This window comes from Montipora foliosa, chromosome 2 (assembly GCF_036669935.1).
Source record: "Montipora foliosa isolate CH-2021 chromosome 2, ASM3666993v2, whole genome shotgun sequence".
NCBI classification, from domain to species: domain Eukaryota; kingdom Metazoa; phylum Cnidaria; class Anthozoa; order Scleractinia; family Acroporidae; genus Montipora; species Montipora foliosa.
The window spans coordinates 56,614,802-56,634,801 of record NC_090870.1 but is presented as its reverse complement, the minus strand read 5'-3'; the positions used below and the strand labels follow the sequence as shown (position 1 = coordinate 56,634,801).

The 20,000-nt window shown below is 39.6% G+C and overlaps 2 protein-coding genes across 2 annotated transcripts in view; one reads left to right on the top strand and one right to left on the bottom strand.

Moving 5' to 3' along the window:
- The window catches only part of LOC137993648 (protein CutA homolog), a 12,590-nt gene extending 5,308 nt beyond the window's left edge, over positions 1 to 7,282 (bottom strand). The window contains exons 1-4 of the mRNA XM_068839614.1: positions 7,087 to 7,282; positions 4,364 to 4,423; positions 2,908 to 2,953; positions 1,634 to 1,683 (exon numbers count right to left, since the gene is read on the bottom strand). Coding sequence (XP_068695715.1) covers positions 1,634 to 1,683; positions 2,908 to 2,953; positions 4,364 to 4,423; positions 7,087 to 7,241 — 311 coding nt within the window. The 5' untranslated portion in view covers positions 7,242 to 7,282. The remainder of the gene's footprint in view (positions 1 to 1,633; positions 1,684 to 2,907; positions 2,954 to 4,363; positions 4,424 to 7,086) is intronic.
- A 99-nt stretch (positions 7,283 to 7,381) lies between these two features.
- LOC137990989 (E3 ubiquitin-protein ligase CCNB1IP1-like) overlaps positions 7,382 to 20,000 on the top strand; it is a 13,051-nt gene continuing 432 nt past the window's right edge. The window contains exons 1-12 of the mRNA XM_068836119.1: positions 7,382 to 7,442; positions 8,347 to 8,459; positions 8,561 to 8,576; positions 9,792 to 9,851; positions 10,795 to 10,865; positions 11,520 to 11,594; positions 13,567 to 13,681; positions 14,253 to 14,273; positions 14,386 to 14,477; positions 15,148 to 15,170; positions 15,368 to 15,480; positions 15,759 to 15,809. Of these exons, the coding sequence (XP_068692220.1) occupies positions 8,397 to 8,459; positions 8,561 to 8,576; positions 9,792 to 9,851; positions 10,795 to 10,865; positions 11,520 to 11,594; positions 13,567 to 13,681; positions 14,253 to 14,273; positions 14,386 to 14,477; positions 15,148 to 15,170; positions 15,368 to 15,480; positions 15,759 to 15,809 (700 nt within the window). The 5' untranslated portion in view covers positions 7,382 to 7,442; positions 8,347 to 8,396. The remainder of the gene's footprint in view (positions 7,443 to 8,346; positions 8,460 to 8,560; positions 8,577 to 9,791; positions 9,852 to 10,794; positions 10,866 to 11,519; positions 11,595 to 13,566; positions 13,682 to 14,252; positions 14,274 to 14,385; positions 14,478 to 15,147; positions 15,171 to 15,367; positions 15,481 to 15,758; positions 15,810 to 20,000) is intronic.

Here is a 20,000-nt window from a genome sequence, read left to right as displayed (position 1 = left end):
GAAGACAACTGTTGTCAGACACAAGGAATAGGAAAATTGATTAAAAAGAAACTTTTAAAAGGTATTTCAGAGTCGATTAACTTATTAATGTCGCTGCAAATACACTACATTAGATTTCGTCAAGTTTATTGTTACCCGTAACATCTGCGAACAAACGACCAACTTTTTTTAGAAGAGTGTTTTTTTGGAGTTTTTATTTTTTCCAAAATCATGCTTCTAAGTTGGGGGTGCGGCCTATATATGAGTTCGGAACTTTGAGGAATGCCACAATGCTTATTCCTTTATCCAAGTCGACATAATGGGCTATAATTATTCTAGGGAGACGGAGTGATGATCTTATTTTTGGTTGAAAAGGATGAACCTTAACCCTTTCACCGCCGACGGCTTCCCCATTGACGAGTAAAATCGTCTGGCGTTAGACAGTCTACAGTAAAATCTATAAGTGTCAATAGCCCACTTTCGATATATTAAAATTCAGTCCTAAATAAAAGACATCATCTCGAGGCTCTGGGGAATAAACTCATACAAATCCTTACATTTATTCCCCATAGCCTCGAGATGATGTCTTTTGTTTAGGACTGAATTTTAATATATCGAAATTGGTCTATTGGCATTTATGGTCGTGAAAGGGTTAACAATTCAAATTCTATAGACCTTATTAAATCACGGTCAATTTATAATTCTTTTGTCTAAGTGCAAATTAGCATAGCAAGTCTCCATATCATACAGTAAAATGAAAAGAATTATTGCAGCTTTAAAATGAGGCTAATGGTAGGTAGTCTAAACTTTCCGCCGTCTCCTCCTTTGGCTAAAATTTCACCTACTTGGTAGGCTAATTTGCACATACACTGTAGCAAAACAATAACAAAACAAGTGTCATTTATGAACAAGGTCTATAATTATTACCACCAAATATAGTTCTGTTTCTTTTATAGCATGGATTTGAAAATGCTTACTAGGTAAATTTAAAAATGATATAAATGTAATGATAAGAATTATTATTTATCACTTTCAAATTCCCTCTTTTCAATGATGGCCAAATTAAAAAGTGTACAGTATCAGCGAGTCATACACAGCAAGAGTCATACACAGCAAGAGACCCCCATGAAAGTTAAAAGAGGTACATGTAGAAAGGTGTTCTCAGTTTTACACTGTAATTAGAACCACATGTTTCCCCTTGCCTTTGCGTTGAGGCAGGTATAAAAGTCGGATTGGATCAACTCGGATCGCTCACCTCAGATTGATGTAAAAATGATGATAAGGCCTTGAAAAATCAACCCAAGCCCTAATCTTTAGGCTAACCTTGGTGAAATCGCAGCAAGCATCGAATAGGTTTGGCTTACAAAACCGTTTTTTGCTCTCTCGGAGGTGAGTGTATGATCAGTGCGACTCTTGTACCTGCCCCTTGGCGTTGTCACTTATATTTTTATTGCAATGCAATGTTATTATGTACGAGACAGCACAAAGTAAATAATAGTTATTGACTTTTAAATTATCATATAGAATAAACATAGGGCAGTAAGCTGCAATCTTCCTTTCCCTTTCTGGACCATTAACACCAAAAAGCAACTACACCGTAGATTTCTATTTGATTTGAAATACAAAGTGATGCACATGTATGCTAATTTTATACCTGACATAATCAGTGAGGTCACCAAGTCTGTTTGTTTTTGTTTTTATCATCTACAAAAGGGCAAATAACAATCAGTGTCTTGACATGAAAAAAGAAAAAGAACATGAATTTAAGCACATAGAATTCTGGCAATTTAACATATTATTAAACATAAAGCCTTTATTTATACATGATAAGAGATCAGGCTGCCAAGCTTGTAGGGTCGTGTGTACAGTCAAGTATTTAATCTAAGACCTACAAATATTAGTTAAAAATACATAAAAATAATAAAAGACATTAATTATCGTGTATCGTATATACGATACATATTAAACATTAAATATAAAATACAGAACGTTACATGTTAAATATTAAATATAAAAATACTAATCTATTAAAGGACAAAGCATTATCTAATACCTTATAAATTCTAAAAATATACGTAATCACTGTCTCTACTTTGAGAGGTGGAGGTAGTTGAACTGTGGAAGAGAAAGTCTTCAAAATATTCTTTCAATTGGTAATTACTAATAAGTCGTTTTTTGATTTCCTTAAAAGTAAAATTGTCAATTTTAACATTACAGTTAACTAAATTCCAGAGGGCTGACCCACAAAAGGCTAAACTGAGTCCCTCAATAATCTGCCATTGTATCTCTGGATCGAAGCTACATTCTGACCGTGTAATGAGTAAGAACTTTCTCTCTTTTTGAAGATGTTCCTTGAAAGGCAGTCTGGAAGAATGTTATTATTTGCCTTATAAAAATGTAAATTTAATAGTTTAAAAATTTCCACTTTGTAATATAACCAGATTGTGATCCAATTTGCAAAGTTTAATACTCGACGAGATGACATATCTTTAGGTACATATGTAAATTAAAAATATTCCTAGCAGCCCTACAATAGAGTCTCTCAATTGAGCTGATAATATCTGAATTACAGCAATTAACCCATTGACTCTTAGGAGTGAGATTACTGGTAATATATTTTACGTTGTCCAACACCACACAATTTTAATTATTGTGGGGCAGATCAGGAGTCAATGGGTTACTTAGACAAAATTAATAATCAACTTAATAACAATTTTACACTAAACTGTAGGATCAATAACGATCCTCATAATTATTCCGACTTGAAGACAAAAGTGGACAATGAATGTGCTTATTATTGTAGTAGTGATACGTAGCTGTTAAAACCTGGATGAAGACGATGTTATCCTTTAATAATTGTGAAGTTTTCCCATGCACATGAGCAATAATTTAATCAAGATAAAATTACTTTACTGATGTGTTGCTCACCATTAAAACTTCTGCATCTTCCTCTACCTTGCCTTCCCAAGTATATCTGATTAATAAGAAAAGTACTAACTTAAAGTTCATTTGGATAGTTTAGACACTGAAGCTGCCTTGTACCTTACAATCTGAAGTTCTGTTTCAGTAATAAGTGCTGAGTTTTGAATGAGTTATTTAAAGAACTAGAAGCCAGCAACTTGAAGATGGTGGCCTGTGATTTGGTAGATATTTTCACTACCGCATTGTTGCACTAATCTGGCTAAATGCTAGAGGCAGCCCCTTATGGGAGCTCAGGTTGAACACTTGCGTAGAACTTACAGACCACTTTTTTGCATGATACCTGCTACCTCTTTACGACTTATACACTTCAAAAATTAATGTTTACAGCAAGAAGCAGTTTTCCATCCATTGCATTTAGTCAATGGCATTACCTACTAAACTTGGGGATATCCTGGGATCTCACATGCGCTTAGAACCAACACACATTGCATGTTCAATTAATATGTTGCAGTGTTTTTTTCAGGTTGGAGAAATTCTTTACAAATGGTGGCCATTGGGCTTATTTAATACACTCCCAATCTTTCCACGGTTTTTCTTAGTGTGACAGGTGCCCACCATCCTTTCCCCTTTAAGTGTAAATTCATGGTTTGTATGCCAGGATTTGTCAGCCAAGGAAGTGGTCTCCATTTAGGAGGTGGTCGCCAATAGTGGATGATCAGTCAGCCAACTATATAAAACCCAATGTCGAAATGCAATAATTGCCCTTATCACAAAGTCAACTCACCACTTTCCTTTTAATTCATGCAAATTTAGTGGGACTTTAGTGGGATGGATGACATTTAACCTACTCCCTCCTGAGAGTCACTGTCAGGCTTCAATCTCCAATAGGCTTTTTGCAACTAACGATCACATGGTACAAAATCCACCGTTGGAGGGCAAGCTCATTATTATTCACCCACTGGGACATTAAAACAAAGGCAAGTCAAGCTTGACTGGTTCAGGTCTCTTTGTTTTAATGTCCCAGAATGGCTGGCGATTTTACTCATAAATTGGGGCTGCTTTAGGGGTGAATGGGTGAAAAACAATACACAGCATTGTTGAAACACTTTGCAGTACCTTGCCATCCCACAATGTTGTTTTGCCACATTTATGGGCTCAGAAACTCGCGTGCAAGCAACATTGTGAGAGGAGACTAAGCCACAAGAGCTTCAGATCTGTATATTCGTGTACTGTTCCAAGGAATTTTGTCACAGAATGTAGGTCCACTCAAAAACTTGTCCCCTTTCACCATTTCCCTCCCAAGAGTGAGCTTACAGATGTTACTCTGTCTAATATATGGCACAGAATTTGACTTGTCAATTGGAGCCACTCTTAGGAGTGAGTGGGTTAAACTCCAAGGTAAAAAAAATTATATATGTATACATATGATCTGAAGCAGGATCTTAAGGCCTTTTGCACTTACACCGACGTAATTCCAGGAATTATATTCACACAGGCTGCAATCTTCTTTTGTACAAGCCCTCTGTATGAAAATAAAAGTGAAGTATGGTAAACTCTCTTGCCCTTATACCTTCTATTTCAATACATGTAAAATGAACAAAATTCCATGCTTCTTAAAATCGTGCAAGACAGTTATGCCCCTTCTTCCTCCAAACTCTTCCATCTCGTACAAACACATGTTTTATAGCTGTTAGCGACTTTGGCGCCCGAAAAAGAAAAATCCTGACACTTCTGGTTCAATTTTCCTCACCCCACGCATGCAAAAGTCTAATTCCCCACTCCTTGGGCAGAGAAGACAACCAAATGCCCAGCGTTTCCTGGGGGGGGGGGGGGGGGGGGGAAATTACTAAGGGTTTCTAAGACGAAGACTGGGTTAAACTGACACGTTTGAAATTGATTGGGAAGTTAGATTCAATGCTGATGAATAGGTTCTTGCTGCTCAGGTTGCAGAAAAAAAAAACACATTTCATAAGGGATCACCCTCCCCGCCCCCACACATAAATTTGGGTCTCTACATTTGCGAACATCTGTGCGTCGTATTCGCTATGCCCAGCGGGTACAAAACGCAGGTCACAGGTGACGGGTCATTGTTTTACCTATACAGAAAGTATCCTTTATAATAATCATAAAAGCTAACCTTAGGCCTAAAACTCTTCTTTAGACCTAATTAGGCCGAAGGTTAGCTTTTATGAATGTTTAGGATACTTTCTGTATTGGTGACAACAATGACCTGTGACCTGCTATAATTTGTCAGCTGTACAGTAAGGGGCCCAGTTCTCGGCCACTTTTTGTTCAACGTTTATTTTTTGCACCACAAATGAATCTGAAGAAAAAGCAATTGCTTCCAAAGGTAGCTTGATTCCTTGCCTTTCGTCCTGCCGAGCTTGGAGTTTACAGCTACTATATACTGTGAGCAAGTCGAGGTGACATGAAGGTAGGTGAATTTGGTTTCCACGAAAACGTGTTTGTTTACGGCTACTCGAATTACATGGTCTAATTCAAGTTTATATTTTATCCGTATAGGAGACCCAAATAAGCCAATTCTTGGCATAAAGAACGTAGAGTGATAAAGCTTTCAGTTAAATATAAACTTTTCCTGGCCTATTTTATTCTTTGACCTAAATTCACTCCTCAATATTTCCTTGGTACTTTTGCGTATTTGCCTATTCCAGGACGTTACAAATCGATAGAAATCGATCACCGAAAACTCATCGATTACTCAATATTACTTGATAATACTCGATAATTGTTCATCGATTAGCTAGAATAACTTGACTGGTGTATGAGAGATCAACCCCAAGATTTTGGCTCAGATTATCGATTATATCGGTTTACTCGGCCGAGAAAATAGGTCAACTCCAAAGTACGGGTTTTGTCTTACTGTAAATCCTCTTCCGCTCCTGGCCATAAATCTGAGATACAGTAACCCATTCGCATTTGGGGAAATTTTTAACCTCCCCGGAGCTCGAGCGAAGACCACACACTGTTTAGATCAGTGTAAACATGTATACACTGTGAACTGCTCAAAAGATGGCGTGCCTCCACCAACGGAAACCTATCCCTGAATGAATTTCGTTTCTGCAAAAGCTCGATTCCCAGCCGCTGTTCACGAGTCCAACCGTCTCTTTTCGGGGAGGAACGTAAATCGCACGAGAGAGAGCGGCGGAAATCGAGCCTATGATCAATATCTAATTAGCCGATACACACGGGAGTCCAGCTATTTCCGCAGATTTCCGTTTCTTTGGCGATACGTGTTACTAGCGATAGCAGACAGGTGATAACAAAAAGTCACGTGATCAATAAGAAGCACACAAACAATTTTCTACATCAGCACAACACTGAGCAAAATCGATATTTTCAATATAAATTGATGAAAATCAATTGAAATCGAACTGTAATTACGAAAATCGATAAAATCGATCAAAATCGATAATCACAAAAAACTCTGTTATCGATTATTATCGATTTCCGATATTAATCGATGAATTAGTATCGAAAAATATCGATTACGATCGATTTTATAGAGTATCGAATTTATCGATTTGTAATAAACGTCCTCCTGTTCTCGGCCACCCTGCTCGCCGTCGACAACACTAAAAAGCGCTCATAGTTTTGTATGGAGTTTTCTTATCAAATCATTTGTAAAAGTAAAGCTGTAATGGGGTGGCATGTTCTGACAGTAGATATGAATTAAAACTATGAGTTCTGGCTTACCGGACCCCATTTTGAAATACTCAACTCTTTTTTTGGCCTCGCTTGCCATAGAGCAACTAGGAGAAAAACTAGGTGTGCAACGTCCTTTTCTGACATGAAACAAAGCTCGTTAAGGATACTTTGTGGGCGAAATATCAAACACAAGCCTTATTACTGACTTAACAACAAAAATTGGTGATAAAGCGTTATTCTGTGGAATCGAGCGGACTCTGATCTTTTGAGGCCGAGAACTGGGCCGCGCTGGCCGATAACTGGGCCCACGAACGACGCGTCCGTTTTCGTTATTACTCGGGAGAAAACAGTGTTGAGCAGTCGATAGCTTTAAATGTGTAAACTGAATGCTGAAGCTAGTTGTCTTTGAAATTTCAAGTCCTTACGGTTATTCCAAGGTAAGAAATACAAGTTTACGTTTTTTGTGGTCGAGAACTGGGCCCCATACTGTATTGTTTATCGATGACTGAATAAACCAACCTTGCTATTTTCTTGGCGACGTCAGCATTGGGGCAGGTAACAAATGCAGATGAATATTCTCCATTTGACCAACTTGCAGCCATGAGAAAACGTTTCGGGAATAATCTCCAATATCCAGCAAGAGAAGCAACAAATAAACTTCGAAGAAGGAACATTTATTGAGACCGACTTTGAGACCTCGTTTCCTTTGATCAGTGGCTTACCACGAAAAATCGAGAGGGAATGGAGAAGACAATGGATAGTATCCTCTTTGTGAGCATGCGCCAGTTTGCAGCGAAAGATTTTATTATTGCGCCTGGGCTTTTCTCATGAAATTCTTGTCAGCTTTACAAAGAAGGACAGGCAATGTTCCATAGGTAGGTGAAGCAAACAAGCAGTAATTTAGTATCGATACTCTGACATACCCATCTTCGTGATATTTAAACGACAGACACTTACAGACCTGACAGTGATGTGTAAGGTGAAAATCTCAAATTAATAGGATCGTAGACTGAAAGATTCACTTACAAACTGAGAGCTTTCTGCCACTTTTTAGAACTCTTTGAGTGTTATGTGGTCTTTCTGTAGTTATAGCTTTCCCATTGATATCGGAAGATTTACAGGTATTTTAATAGTACTTTTAAAAGTATCAGGTTTCTTACCATTCCACACAACGCTGATTGTATTATGGCTGCAACCTCGTTTTCTCAAAACGTGAATACAACATGTTGGAGTTAAAGACCCTTTAAAACCACTAAAAGTGCCAGTGGCACACTTAATCTCATTTCTCTTTTTGTTAGGTATAACCCTGCCCCTTGTCTTAATTGTCCATCATCCAAAATCTCCATCTTTCTTTTGATGACTCAACGATGTCTTTGATACATCAGTTCAATCCGTCTCAAGGAAAGTCAAATGAACGACACAAAGGGGAAACGGGATGTTCCTGAAAAAAATTGACCATCCCTGCTTTATTTTTTTAATTCTAGTTATCTTCTGAAAAGTTGGCATAGGGTTTCTGTTTAGGAACAGTTTCATTGTTGCAGTCCAGTTTCGAGTTGAATTGATTTGCACGTAAGCACTAATAACGTACTGTAAGTGACTAAAGTCGATTTACGACTATTTATTGTTAGCAAATTCTATGCACACCACTTGTCCTGTTTCAAACACTTTTGCACTTTGGACCCTGCCCTATTGCAATAATTACTGTATCCTTCAAAGTGTGTAATGTTTTGTATGAAAGAGAACAAGCAAAATTAACTGCTTGGGCCATGTATATCTTAGTTCCCAGGAGTTTAAATGAGATCAGGAGTTTAAACTTGGCTTCAGAAAATATGGACAATGACCTCCTCTGCAACTTTAGGAAGTGCAGAAAAAGGCTGAACACACATGCTTGGGTAAGGAAGAACTGGAAATGTGCATAAAATTCTAAATTGATGCTAGTTATTAATTTCAGGTAATTTAAAACTCATTTTTAACCTTCACTTTAATTCCACAGGTTACTTCTTGCTCTCGTATCCTTTTCACAAGGTGTTCCATTGGCAAAGTGTCCAAATGTAAAAGGATGGGCATTTGAAATATGGATATTATACTATGGACAAGAAAGATTGAATTTTTTAAGTTGAATATTGTGTTGTACTGTAAAGTGAGTAGGAATTACAGAAAAAGCTTATATTTCAGTGGGAATACCAAGCCACAAAATATTTCATCTCAAACTTTTTATTTCCGCCATTCCTGTCCTCCGGCTACTAAATCATATCCATCATCATCATCATCATCGTTATCATTAGGGACCTTTAGATCGGGGCAGGAGAACGACTACCAGTATGCGTTTTGCGTTCTGATCATGTGCATTTCGAAAAATGTCGGCCTCCAAACCTTTTGCGCATGTTCTGTACGGAAAACCCCTATTCATATAGTCGTCCTCGTACACCGAACTAAAGGTCCCTATTATCTTCATCCTCAACACCCTTTGCTCCAAACTCAGATAACATTAGAATCATAACACAGACTAATTTACTTGCAGATTTTTTCCAGATTTTCAGTTTTAGAAATTCAAACTTCATGCATCCTACATATACACATACACATACATATACATAAAATTTCCTGGGAGGCCCACGCCCTGACCAGGTAGATCACCTCTTTGATGGCTGTGTTGCCAGCATGGAACCTTGTCCTGGTGGTGTAGTGGTAATCACACCCGACTAGTAACGGGGGGATGTGGGTTCAAATCCCGCTCAGGGCAAATTTTCTTTCAAACATTTATTCAATTAAAAAGTATGATTATTTGGGGTGTGCATTGTCAGGGTTTCTCTCCTACACTCTATGAAAATAAAAATTAGCCTGTATCCTTCGAGGATCCTTCCTTGTGATCCGCCAAGTTGACTACGGTCGTGCATCATTAAATTGATGCTTAGTTGGGTTTCAAGTGGAGTTATAGGCTCCCCTACCTTGTCACCTTGAAAGAAAATTTCCCAGGAGGCCCACGCCCTGACCACGTAAATCACCCCTTTGATGGCTGTGTTGCCAGTATGGTTGTCCTGGTGGTGTAGTGGTGATCACACCTGACTAGTAATGGGGGCACGTGGGTTCAAATCCCACTCAGGGCAAGTTTTCTTTCAAACATTTATTCAATTAAAAAGTATGATTATTTGGGGTGTGCATTGTCAGGGTATATACCGTATATACGTATATGAGATGTAGTGTTGCCTTTACACTGAAAAAAGATATTTTTTGTGATGAGGATGGCACAAGAGAGTTCAACAAGAGTCTTGTGTGCCCTGCATGTAAGTGCAGATTAATAACAAAAATGTCACTTGAATTATGCATTAGCTAATTCCATCTGCTCGTACACCCCAGGAAAAAAAAAAAAACAAAACAGAAAATTAATGGTATTTTTAATGTAGTAGCAATAAAGTTAAGAATTTAGGAATACTTCCATGTTATCACACACAATGCTGAATTTATACTCTAAAGATGTTGCAGAATTTGCATTTTTGTTAGTTCTTTGGAGTCTGCTTTAATGGAGAAAGAGGGGGATAAACAGACATAGATAAATACTTATTGGGAAGTAGGAAAAGATTATTACTTACTCTGGCTCCAGTATGGACAGCAACAATATTTGTTTGTACCCTAAATAAAGAAAGATGGAGCTTTTACAAAGTGTTTTAAACAGAAATCGGGGTACCCGAAATAAGATAGAAGATAAGACGCTAACCAAGTCATGTGCCCATTAAAATAATGTAATAAGTACTTGTGTAACTCAATCAGAAGAGTTACAGCAATAGGTACTCTGGTGCAATTTAGAATACTGTGTAATTAGAGAAATTGATAAATAAACAAGGAATCAAACAAATAATAGACTACTTGCACTTCAAATATATACATTTACGGCATTTCATTCATTGAGTCCTCTAACAGGAACACATGAGCCTAACTCAGTGGCTTCATAGCTCAGTTGGTAGAGAATTGCATAGACACTGCAGAGGTCATGGGTTGAAATGCTGTTGAAGCCACCTGAATTTTTCAGGTGTCTATAAGATTTGAGACAGTTGCTTAAATTGTGTAGGTAAGTGCGAGGAATTACCGGTACTTCTATACTTTTCATATCTTATTGTCATGGACACTTACTGAGGTCTTACATTTTCCAACACAGAGCTATTTTCACTTCCAGGGAACCTCTAAAATTGATTGACGTACAATTCTTAGTTAATTTGCTATTCTGTCTAGGCGAAACAAACCTCAGTGCCAAATTTGATGTCATTCGTGTGGATCTGCAAGCATCTGAGCAATTCAAATCAGTAAGTATACTTAAAATGCTGAGTGTTGCATTGGAGGTCATTGAAAATTAAAAACAACAACTTAAATAAGCAGTTGTGAAGAAAGACTTAAAAAACTCCGGGCTTGAATGGGGCTTGAACCGATGACTGTGCTGTTGCACTGCACTGCTCTACCAACTGAGCCAAATCTGGGAGCTGGTCACTTGTAAGTTGGACTTCATCCCGTCAGAGGTGAATCACTGTACACCGGTGACTCAGTTGGTTGAGCACCGGGTTGCCTTGCGGAGCTCTTGTGTTTGACTCCTGCCGGACCGACACTCAGGGTCTGCTGCCTTTGTAATGATATCTGCAAATGGTTCTAGACTTTCTAGTCTTTGCGGATAAGGATGATCAACCGTAGGCCCCGTCTCACAACCCTAATCAATGTTCATAACCCTTTGGGACATAAAGGAACCCACACACTTGTCGCAAAGAGTAGGGCATGGAGTTTGCAGTGTTGTGATCTGACCTCTGTGGTAATATATATATCATGGTTGCACAAGAGTGTTTCAACTAGTAACGACTCCTAAACTCCTGGTGGGTAAATAAACTGTGACTATGACTATGACTAATGAATTACATGAATATTTTAAATGTTTTTGTCAGCAATTCACAGCATTTTAAAATTCTATATAGATGGTGCTGGCTGGGCAGAAACCAGAGGTGATCATGGAGATTTGCTCCAGGGCACTGGCATTCTGGACTTACCAAGTAAGAAAACGCCTTTTCATGTGATGATTTTGACATTCATGAATAATTTATGAGGTCACAAACACCGTATTTAGATCACTAAGTGAAAGCTGGGTAGATCATCGCAGTTAGGTGAGCAGCTCAAGCGGTCACAGACTGAAACGGTTAGATAGTGACTTAGAGCGACTTTCATATGACCATGAAAAATAAATGTAAAAACAGAACGCAAACAAAAATGCAAAACATTTAATTGGCTTATCAAACAATAACAAACGAGCGCGAATTTTCATTGGCTTAGCGAACAGGGATGCAAACAACGTCATCTCTCCATGGAACTTTCTGGAAAGTTTCGCTTTGACGTCATTTGAAATGCAGTAATGTGATTGCCCATATTAGGAGTTTCCTTGGCGGGAACCGTTTACATGAGAAAAAAATTAGTTGGCTTTGGTATGGGTCGCACTTGGGAAAAGTTTTAATCTTTGCCGGCTAAAAAACCACAAAAATTTGAAACCGCAACCGGAAAGGAAAACTTTTAGATAGAAACAGCGGGTCGCACTAGGGAGATATTTGTCAGTAACCAGATACTAGATACCACGTCGTTTACCAATGTGCTTTCGAAAGGCATGATATCAATCGCGGTCTAAAAAGAAACAAGTATGCGTCCCGTAGAAGGAGTGCTCATAGTTATTACGGTGATTCTCCTTCTGTTCATTCAGCTTAACTTACAGAAGTTTGTTGTCTTTCGCTTGATATACGAACGATGGGCAGAGGAATGTTTTACTGTTTTAACTGCGGCCATGATCAGAGGAAGACATCAACGTCGACGAAGGATAGCTCGATCACCATATGCCTGGTCAGTTCCCCGCCCGTTACAGTCGTGGTTTGATCTACACTACTACGACATATCAGTACCTGAGGAATTTTTTCGTCAGCAGCTTCGAGTCACAAGAACTTCATTTAACCGTATTTTAAACCGCGAACTAGAACTGAACTTCCCGCGCGCATCGTTTTTCATGGTACACTGACAAGCGTTGACAGTTACCGCTGTGATTCCCATTGTTTGACTCGACTTTGCGAAAATCTGCCAGCACCACCCAAGCACTACGGTGTATTTGATGTTTTGCCGATTCGCAAAGTTTTTGCCGAAGCGAAAAACCTGGGGTCGCACTAGGCAAAGGCCCGCGATGACAGATTTCCACCGCAAAGTAAACAAATTCCGGCAAAGATTTGCCAAGTGCGACCCATGCCTTTGCTGGAAGGGTCACCCGCCCAGCCAGGTCAACCGGCCTTTTTCGACGGTAGGGTCACCCTCCAACTTTTTTCCATGTAAACACTTTGGCTCGCCTAGCCGGGTCTCGGTCAAGGCAAGATGACGAGAGCATGCGTGAGAGCTGTCTTCCCAGTCTCCTGACCGAAACTGAGGCGGGCAACTCTTAACTCGGGCAAAAGGGTTAATTCTTTTCTCATATAAATTCTCGCTTAAGTTGACTCGGCTGGGAGGGTGACCCTCTTGCAAGGGAAAACTTTTCTCCATATAAGCAGGGCCTAAGACTCCCGAGTCCATAATCAGAGTATTTGTACGGGTGATATCGATCATATTACTTGACAATTGAGATGACTAATGTGGTGACCTGCAGCTGTTTCCCTGGCGAGATTAACAAATGTAAAACATAAATTGTGCTGCATGGCCAGTTTATCTAAGAAAAAAAGAAGTTTTAACGAATTTCCGGTGGTAGCTCACAAAATTCTTTAAGTCTGCGGTAATTTTTGTTCACATGTTCGAAAAACTTTAGTTTGGTATAACCGATCGTCCGACTTAACAGGACAGAAGGCCGCCTTAGGGGCTTGGTCAAACCTTACGCATTGGGTTTGAAATGCTGATTTTAAGATGAAATTGTTCGTATAAAATGATAGCAGATCCCCCTCCTCAAGACTAAAGACGACTCTTTGCGCAGGGTAATGGACTTATTCTCTGCGACGTTTCTTTCTTCAGACCCACCAGGAGAAAATGTATCAAGACTACGTTGCTAACAAGGCGAAGGAAAAGGCAACTCAGCTGGAACAGTACTACAACCAAGTTCTTTCCAAAGTTCAAACTGAACTGAACTGTATCCTTAATTATAACTGTAAAATTAGACGCTGTATGTATGCGAGCAAATATAGTTTCAATTGACGCCACCACCTATGCGAAGGGGACTACGGAACGCCGACCTAAATCCGAGTTGGATTGTTGAGTTGTTGCTACGTTCGAAGTTTCAACGCATGGACGCTTTTTGATTATTATCACGTCTGAACAGTCTCTCTTATTTTTGCTCTAAAAAAAGTAAGTGACTGGCCTGCTTTGATAAAGCTTAGCGCCTGTTTTCAAATATCATATTTATCTTCATTATTGAAACTAAGAACTTTAAGTTATTTTAAATGGTGCATATCAGTAGTATGTTATTGTAAGCATGCCCAATTACTTTAAAAATTTAACCCTGATTCACTCATTCACATGCGAGTAATCCCAATAATTTTGACTCCTGCCAGCATTCTAGTTTTCGTTAATTTATCGGACGGTCAGTCATTTAGTGATTTCAAAACTTAGACCCGTAGCCGGCCATGAAATCACAACTTATTTTGTTTTTTAGAAGCTAAGGCGCTTTGTTCGTCCTTAACTGCCCTAAATAACCTCCACAGCTTTGAAAACTCAGAGATCAAGTAAGGACTACAAAATTGAGTTGTCTCCGAAAAAAATATATAAAGAGACAGATTTCTGTACCTTCTACAGTTTTGGAATTCGTCTACAATCCCTTGCTTTTTTTTTCTGCAGATGATAAGAAGGAGCTGGAAGACACGAAAAAGCGGTATAGTGAACTATCCGAAAGACTAATGGAAAAGAATAGACAATATCTCAAACTGCAGGTGGGGACAAATAGGACTGTTGGTGCCGAAAGCGAACCATGAGTCACAGGTCACCATGAGGCAACTTTGTTTTCGTTTCTGTCTTAAGCTTACTGAGAGGATAAATCTTGAATATCAGGAAAAAGTCTGTTTAGGCCTTGGAAACCTTTTTCAGATTTGGTTTTGGTAAAACCATGACCTGTGATTTGTGAACTTCGTTTAGGTACTATATTCCGATGTTACGTTTAATTTTGTGGCCTGGATGTGTATTATGCATTGGTTATGTGCTGGAGTTCAATTCAGTGTGCATTTTGGGGGTAAATTCATAACATCAAGAATGGAGAAACAAATTATCGTTACGAACGAAAAATCCAATAGGAAGGCCCATAGAGAAATCACAAGGAGTTGTTCGGGCTTCCTGCTCCTAAAAAGATACAACTTCAAAACTAACAATTTAATTGGCGTGGCACAAATAACTAATGAACATATTTAGATAAAAAGACGAAGAAGCGGTTTAACACAAATGAGAAATAAAGTACCCCAATTACTGATGAGCCATGTAGCTTCATTCGACAACCAAATCGCTTTACAATATCCCGTTCGCACTGGTTGTTTTGGTTTTAATTTAAGAATGTGTCAACTGATCCAAACAATCTAAGAAATAATTATTACCTCTTTTTTTCAAATGTAGGGGATGTACGATTCTCTAAGAAGGTGAGTAACGGAGCTAGTTGTCTTGATCAAGGATTTTTCTTGATCAGATTTATTACATGATTTGTCTTGTGTAACCCGACGTACTATAAATTGCATATTTTACTCAACTCTAGTTTCGGCGATTTACTGCACAAGGGGACACAACATTTCTATTGCAAAATATAAGGTGTAATGTGGAATTTGTGGTCTATCCTCAGAAAAAGTATCACACCATCTGTCCTGGAAGGGCGTGGTGATAGCTTTTTGGAACGTGGAGGGACAACAGCACAGATGAAACGTGTATTTGAGATTCCTTTAGGGACAGGTGCAGGTAATAGCCGTTGTTTTTTTTCCTTTCTACACAAATGGTGAGCTAAATTCTCTTCATTTGCAATAGTCGTCTAAGGCACAGGCACCACGCACTGCAGCTTTTCAAAACGTTACTTAATTCATGGGACCTGATTCGCATGTATTTTAGGGCCAGCTTCCTCTCAACAAATCCTCTTAACAGTGTTGACTCAAAAGGAGCGTCCGTTGCTAACCAAAGACCTCTCAAAAGAAAAGAAACCGACGTTTTAGCTTGGATAATTTATTTCTCAATTTCCGCAGACTTACTTAGACGAACTTCCAGCACGGCTGATGTCAGGTATCCTGCAGAAAGTAAGTGAACATTTCTTGTTATGGCATTTTAGAGAATTGTGTAGTAAGCGTGCGGAATGAACGTCACTCAATGATTAAAAATATTTCGCTTTTGTATTGCGGAAGGAAGCTAAATAATGGGGCCTATTAACCCAAACCATACAAAAAATTTTACTCAACACTGATCCTCTGTGTAAGTCTTCACGCCACGAATCTGTTATCTGTACGCCTTGTAAACGATTACCAAAGGCTTGTAAAGAGTGGGGCAGGAAACCGACAAAAAAGCGAACAAACAAATGAAACAAGACCAAACGCACTTCTAAACGGACTCGATTTACAACACAGTTACATTGACTTGGCTAAGGTGCCTTGTTTGGTAAACTCTTGTACGCTACAGTAAACCCGTTACCACGCTTACGGTAAAAGAGAGCTTTAGATTCTAGGACGAAGACGACTACGATTACCAGATTTTCTCATAGAAGAACAGTGAGCGCGCGCAAACCAGCGCCATCTTGGCGGGAAAAAAACGTGATACCGTCGTCATTTTAGTGCGAAGTTTGCAGAAATGTTGTCGTGTCAAAACAAGTCAACAACAAGGTAGTAGTTTTGGCATTATTCGATCAGCAAAAAGACTCAGTTACCAGCAATAAGAATAACTGAGCAACTTACACTGCCAACAAAGAGTAAGATTAATCGTCCGGGTTATAAATCTTCTAAGTCTTTTCGCTAAAAACGGGCAGTCAAATTTCGTACTCGTTCTCGTCTTCGTCCTAGAATCTAAAGTTCCCTAAAGAACGGTTCGTTGTTGAAGACATTAACCCTGTCTCTAGATCACCATTTAGCGACAGAGTAAAAAAGAACGCAGTGTAAGCTTTCAGAAGGTAATCGCAGACTTTAGCTGCCTTTATTCATCAAAACATCGCATTTCTGATTGGTCAATGACGAATGCATAAATAGTACATTATGCCTTCCTCTTACGTAATTAGCATTTAGATATGGGATAAGTGATCCTTGTCTCGCTTCCCCAGAGACTCCCGGGTCCGAAACGCTACTGACTGGATCCCCATTCACACGCCTCCTTATCCGTACGTTCCCCAATCCTCAAATCTCACCCCAAAGCAAATATCCCGAGCATCGACACACAAGCGAGGGTTCGATGGTTCCACAATAAGAGGCAGGACTAGCCAAGGTGGATCCTTCACCCCTGCGTTACCCCAAACATTGACAGCTCATAAGAGAATGCGGGTCTGTATCTCTTTCGAAATAAATTTCGCAAACCCTTTGCACGACGGGTGGCTCGGGAAGGCCTTCTTATGCGGAGAGGAAGAGTCGTAACAAACACCCTTAATTACTCCTTTAAAAGGGCGGAGAAAGTTTCGAACATCAATCCTCCGAGAAATATAACCCAAAATAGTTTCCCTATCTTGTATGATCTGTATGATCACATTCCACACCTCCACATGGTTATGGATTTTCCCTGCCACGAACATATTCGGATCCCAAAAGTTCACCTTACAAAGAGCCGAATGCTTCAGCGATAAAACTCTTTGAATGCTTGATAACACAACACCTACGTCAATCACCTCCTTTAGACCTGGCGTCGGTGTTCCGTCCGACCGTACCCACGGGAATGTCTCACTGCAACCGATTGCTACTCCTCGGCAGGGGAAAAAAGAAATCTCTCCAGATCAACCATCCCTCTCGAATGGAACTATAAAGAAACGGAACAGACAGAAACGAGTAAGCTACGGCTGGGAGTTTGCACTAAGTCGACTTCCCTCCGACCCTGGCCGAAAGAAGATGACTGCCACTGCCAGACAAGTCGAAGCAACAATGGATGCCATCGTTGACAATCACTTGCAGCCTCATCTTCCAGGACCCAGGAATAAGAAGTAGAAGCTAACGCACATTTCGAAAACCCATACGATATCCTCAGTCGGCAAGGTACTAACCCGTTGAACGCTTGTATTTGCAAACTGCAACCTTTATAACAGCACAAAACGTTAACACTCCAGAAATACCCTTCCACAAATCTCAAGGGCTCACACAGATACCCCTCCTCAAATTCCATGGGCTTACAAGGATACCCAACGTTAAATCTCATGGGCACACGCAGATACCCATCACCCAATCACCTGGGCTCACACAGATACCCATCTTCAAATCTCCTGGACTGACACAGGTACCCCTCCAAAAAATCATGGGTTCACACAGCTACCCAACTTCCAATCTCATGGACTCACACAGATACCCAACGTACACGTCAACTGCCACACACCGATACCCAACTTCAAATTTCGTTGGGTTCACCTCGATGTCCGTTTCAATGTTATCGGGCTCACACAGATACCCACATTTACCAATCTTTTCTAGCTTCAGTCCATTCGAAACCATCCACGAAGCAATGTGTTTAACACATACTTCTAATTTAGACTTAATCAAACAGAGGTCTTGTTGTTACTGAGAAGAGAAAGAGACATAAATTTGTGTCATCTGCATATAAGTGATATTGTAGATCGTACGACTTGATTATATCAGCGATTTGTGCTGTATATAGAACGTACAAGAGTGGCCGTAGTACCGAACCCTGCGGTACACTACGCGGCAATTGACGTATAGTTGACTTAGTATTCGTGCTTTGTATGACTTACCATCAATCCAATCGATCACTTGACCATTTACACCAAATCTTAGTGCAAGTCTTGACAGCAGTATGGAGTGATCAATTGTGTCCAAGGCTGCTGATAGGACTAACAAGAGCAGTACTATAGAATCATTGTTATCAACAGCGTGTAAGATATCGTTCTGAACCTTAACCAGAGCACTTTCTGTTGAATGGAAGACTTTATACGCAGATTGAATCATCTCATCCACGTGGTAGTTCACTATGTAGTTGGTGACTTGAACGGCCAGGGCCTTCTCGATGATCTTGCAGATAAGGCTTGGATTTGATATTGGTCGAAAATTAGAGAACTGATCGTGGTCAAGATCAGGCTTCTTTAAGCTGCGAGGAAACACAACAGCAGTCTTGAGCGATTTTACCTTAGTAGCTGAAGATAATGACATGCTGACAATCTTTCTTATAGTTGGAAGTAACACTTTAAAGAAACCCTTAAAGACTGTAGATGGAACAGGATGAAGGATGGAATAGCATGAGGAGAACAAAAAATGACTGCCACGCATAAACGACAACCCGCAAAGAAAAGAAACTCGACATCTAGTATGCAATACCAAAACTGCCCCATTGCTAACTTCACAAACACAAGTACGACATACACAAACTTGTAACGGCTCCGCCGTAGAAGGAACCGAACTTGACGCCCCACCACTTTGCCTAACAGAAGTTCCTTGATCAGAGGTCGTGGACGCAGGAACTTGGGCCTCACCTTGAATAGCTTGCGGAACCTGCACTGGTTGGGGCTTTAAAGGTAGCACGGCCTCCAGCAACTCAGCCGAAGGAACGTCAGCAGGCCGTGCCGCCACAGAATCTTCCTGACCCGTATTCATCGACACTGCGCGAACTGACCACCTCGGATAATTTCATCAGTTTAAATAATGCCTAATACGTCATCGCGCGGGATAATGAATGTTACATAAGTTTGAATAGGTTATAGATTGCTAAAGAGGTTATAGAGTGCAATACGGAAGTTGCTATGGAAACAAAGCGATGGAGTGATTTTGTTGAGTATATAATAAGTAAGAAATCGCTTGAACTTGCTTGTGCATTTCATGATTTATGGTCACGAGTGATGTTTTGAAAGTTCTCAAATTGTACTCGCCTACGGCTCGTGCAATTTTGAGAACTTTCAAAACATCACTCGTACCTATAAATCACGAAATGTACTCATGATCTCGTTTCGAATTAAACTGACTGCTAGGAAGTGTATAAACGATATTTATTATATAGATACTGATGAAATACCAGGTTTTCTCCTCTTACTAAAAAATCCTATCCTCAGCGCGCAGTGAACATATCATTTTTATCTTTCACATGTGAGGATATAGGTGTCGTCATGGTAACGAACACGATAAACCAATAAAGCGCGAGCTTCCTCTTCATTGTAAGATACTTTTGTGCTTTAACATAATTCTTCTCTACTACATTAACATTTTTATTGCAAAATTTTACATTATCATGATTTGTTTTTCATAACTTTCATATCTTGTTTCATGTTACACAACATACGTGTTTTAGGCGGTTGGTGACCACTT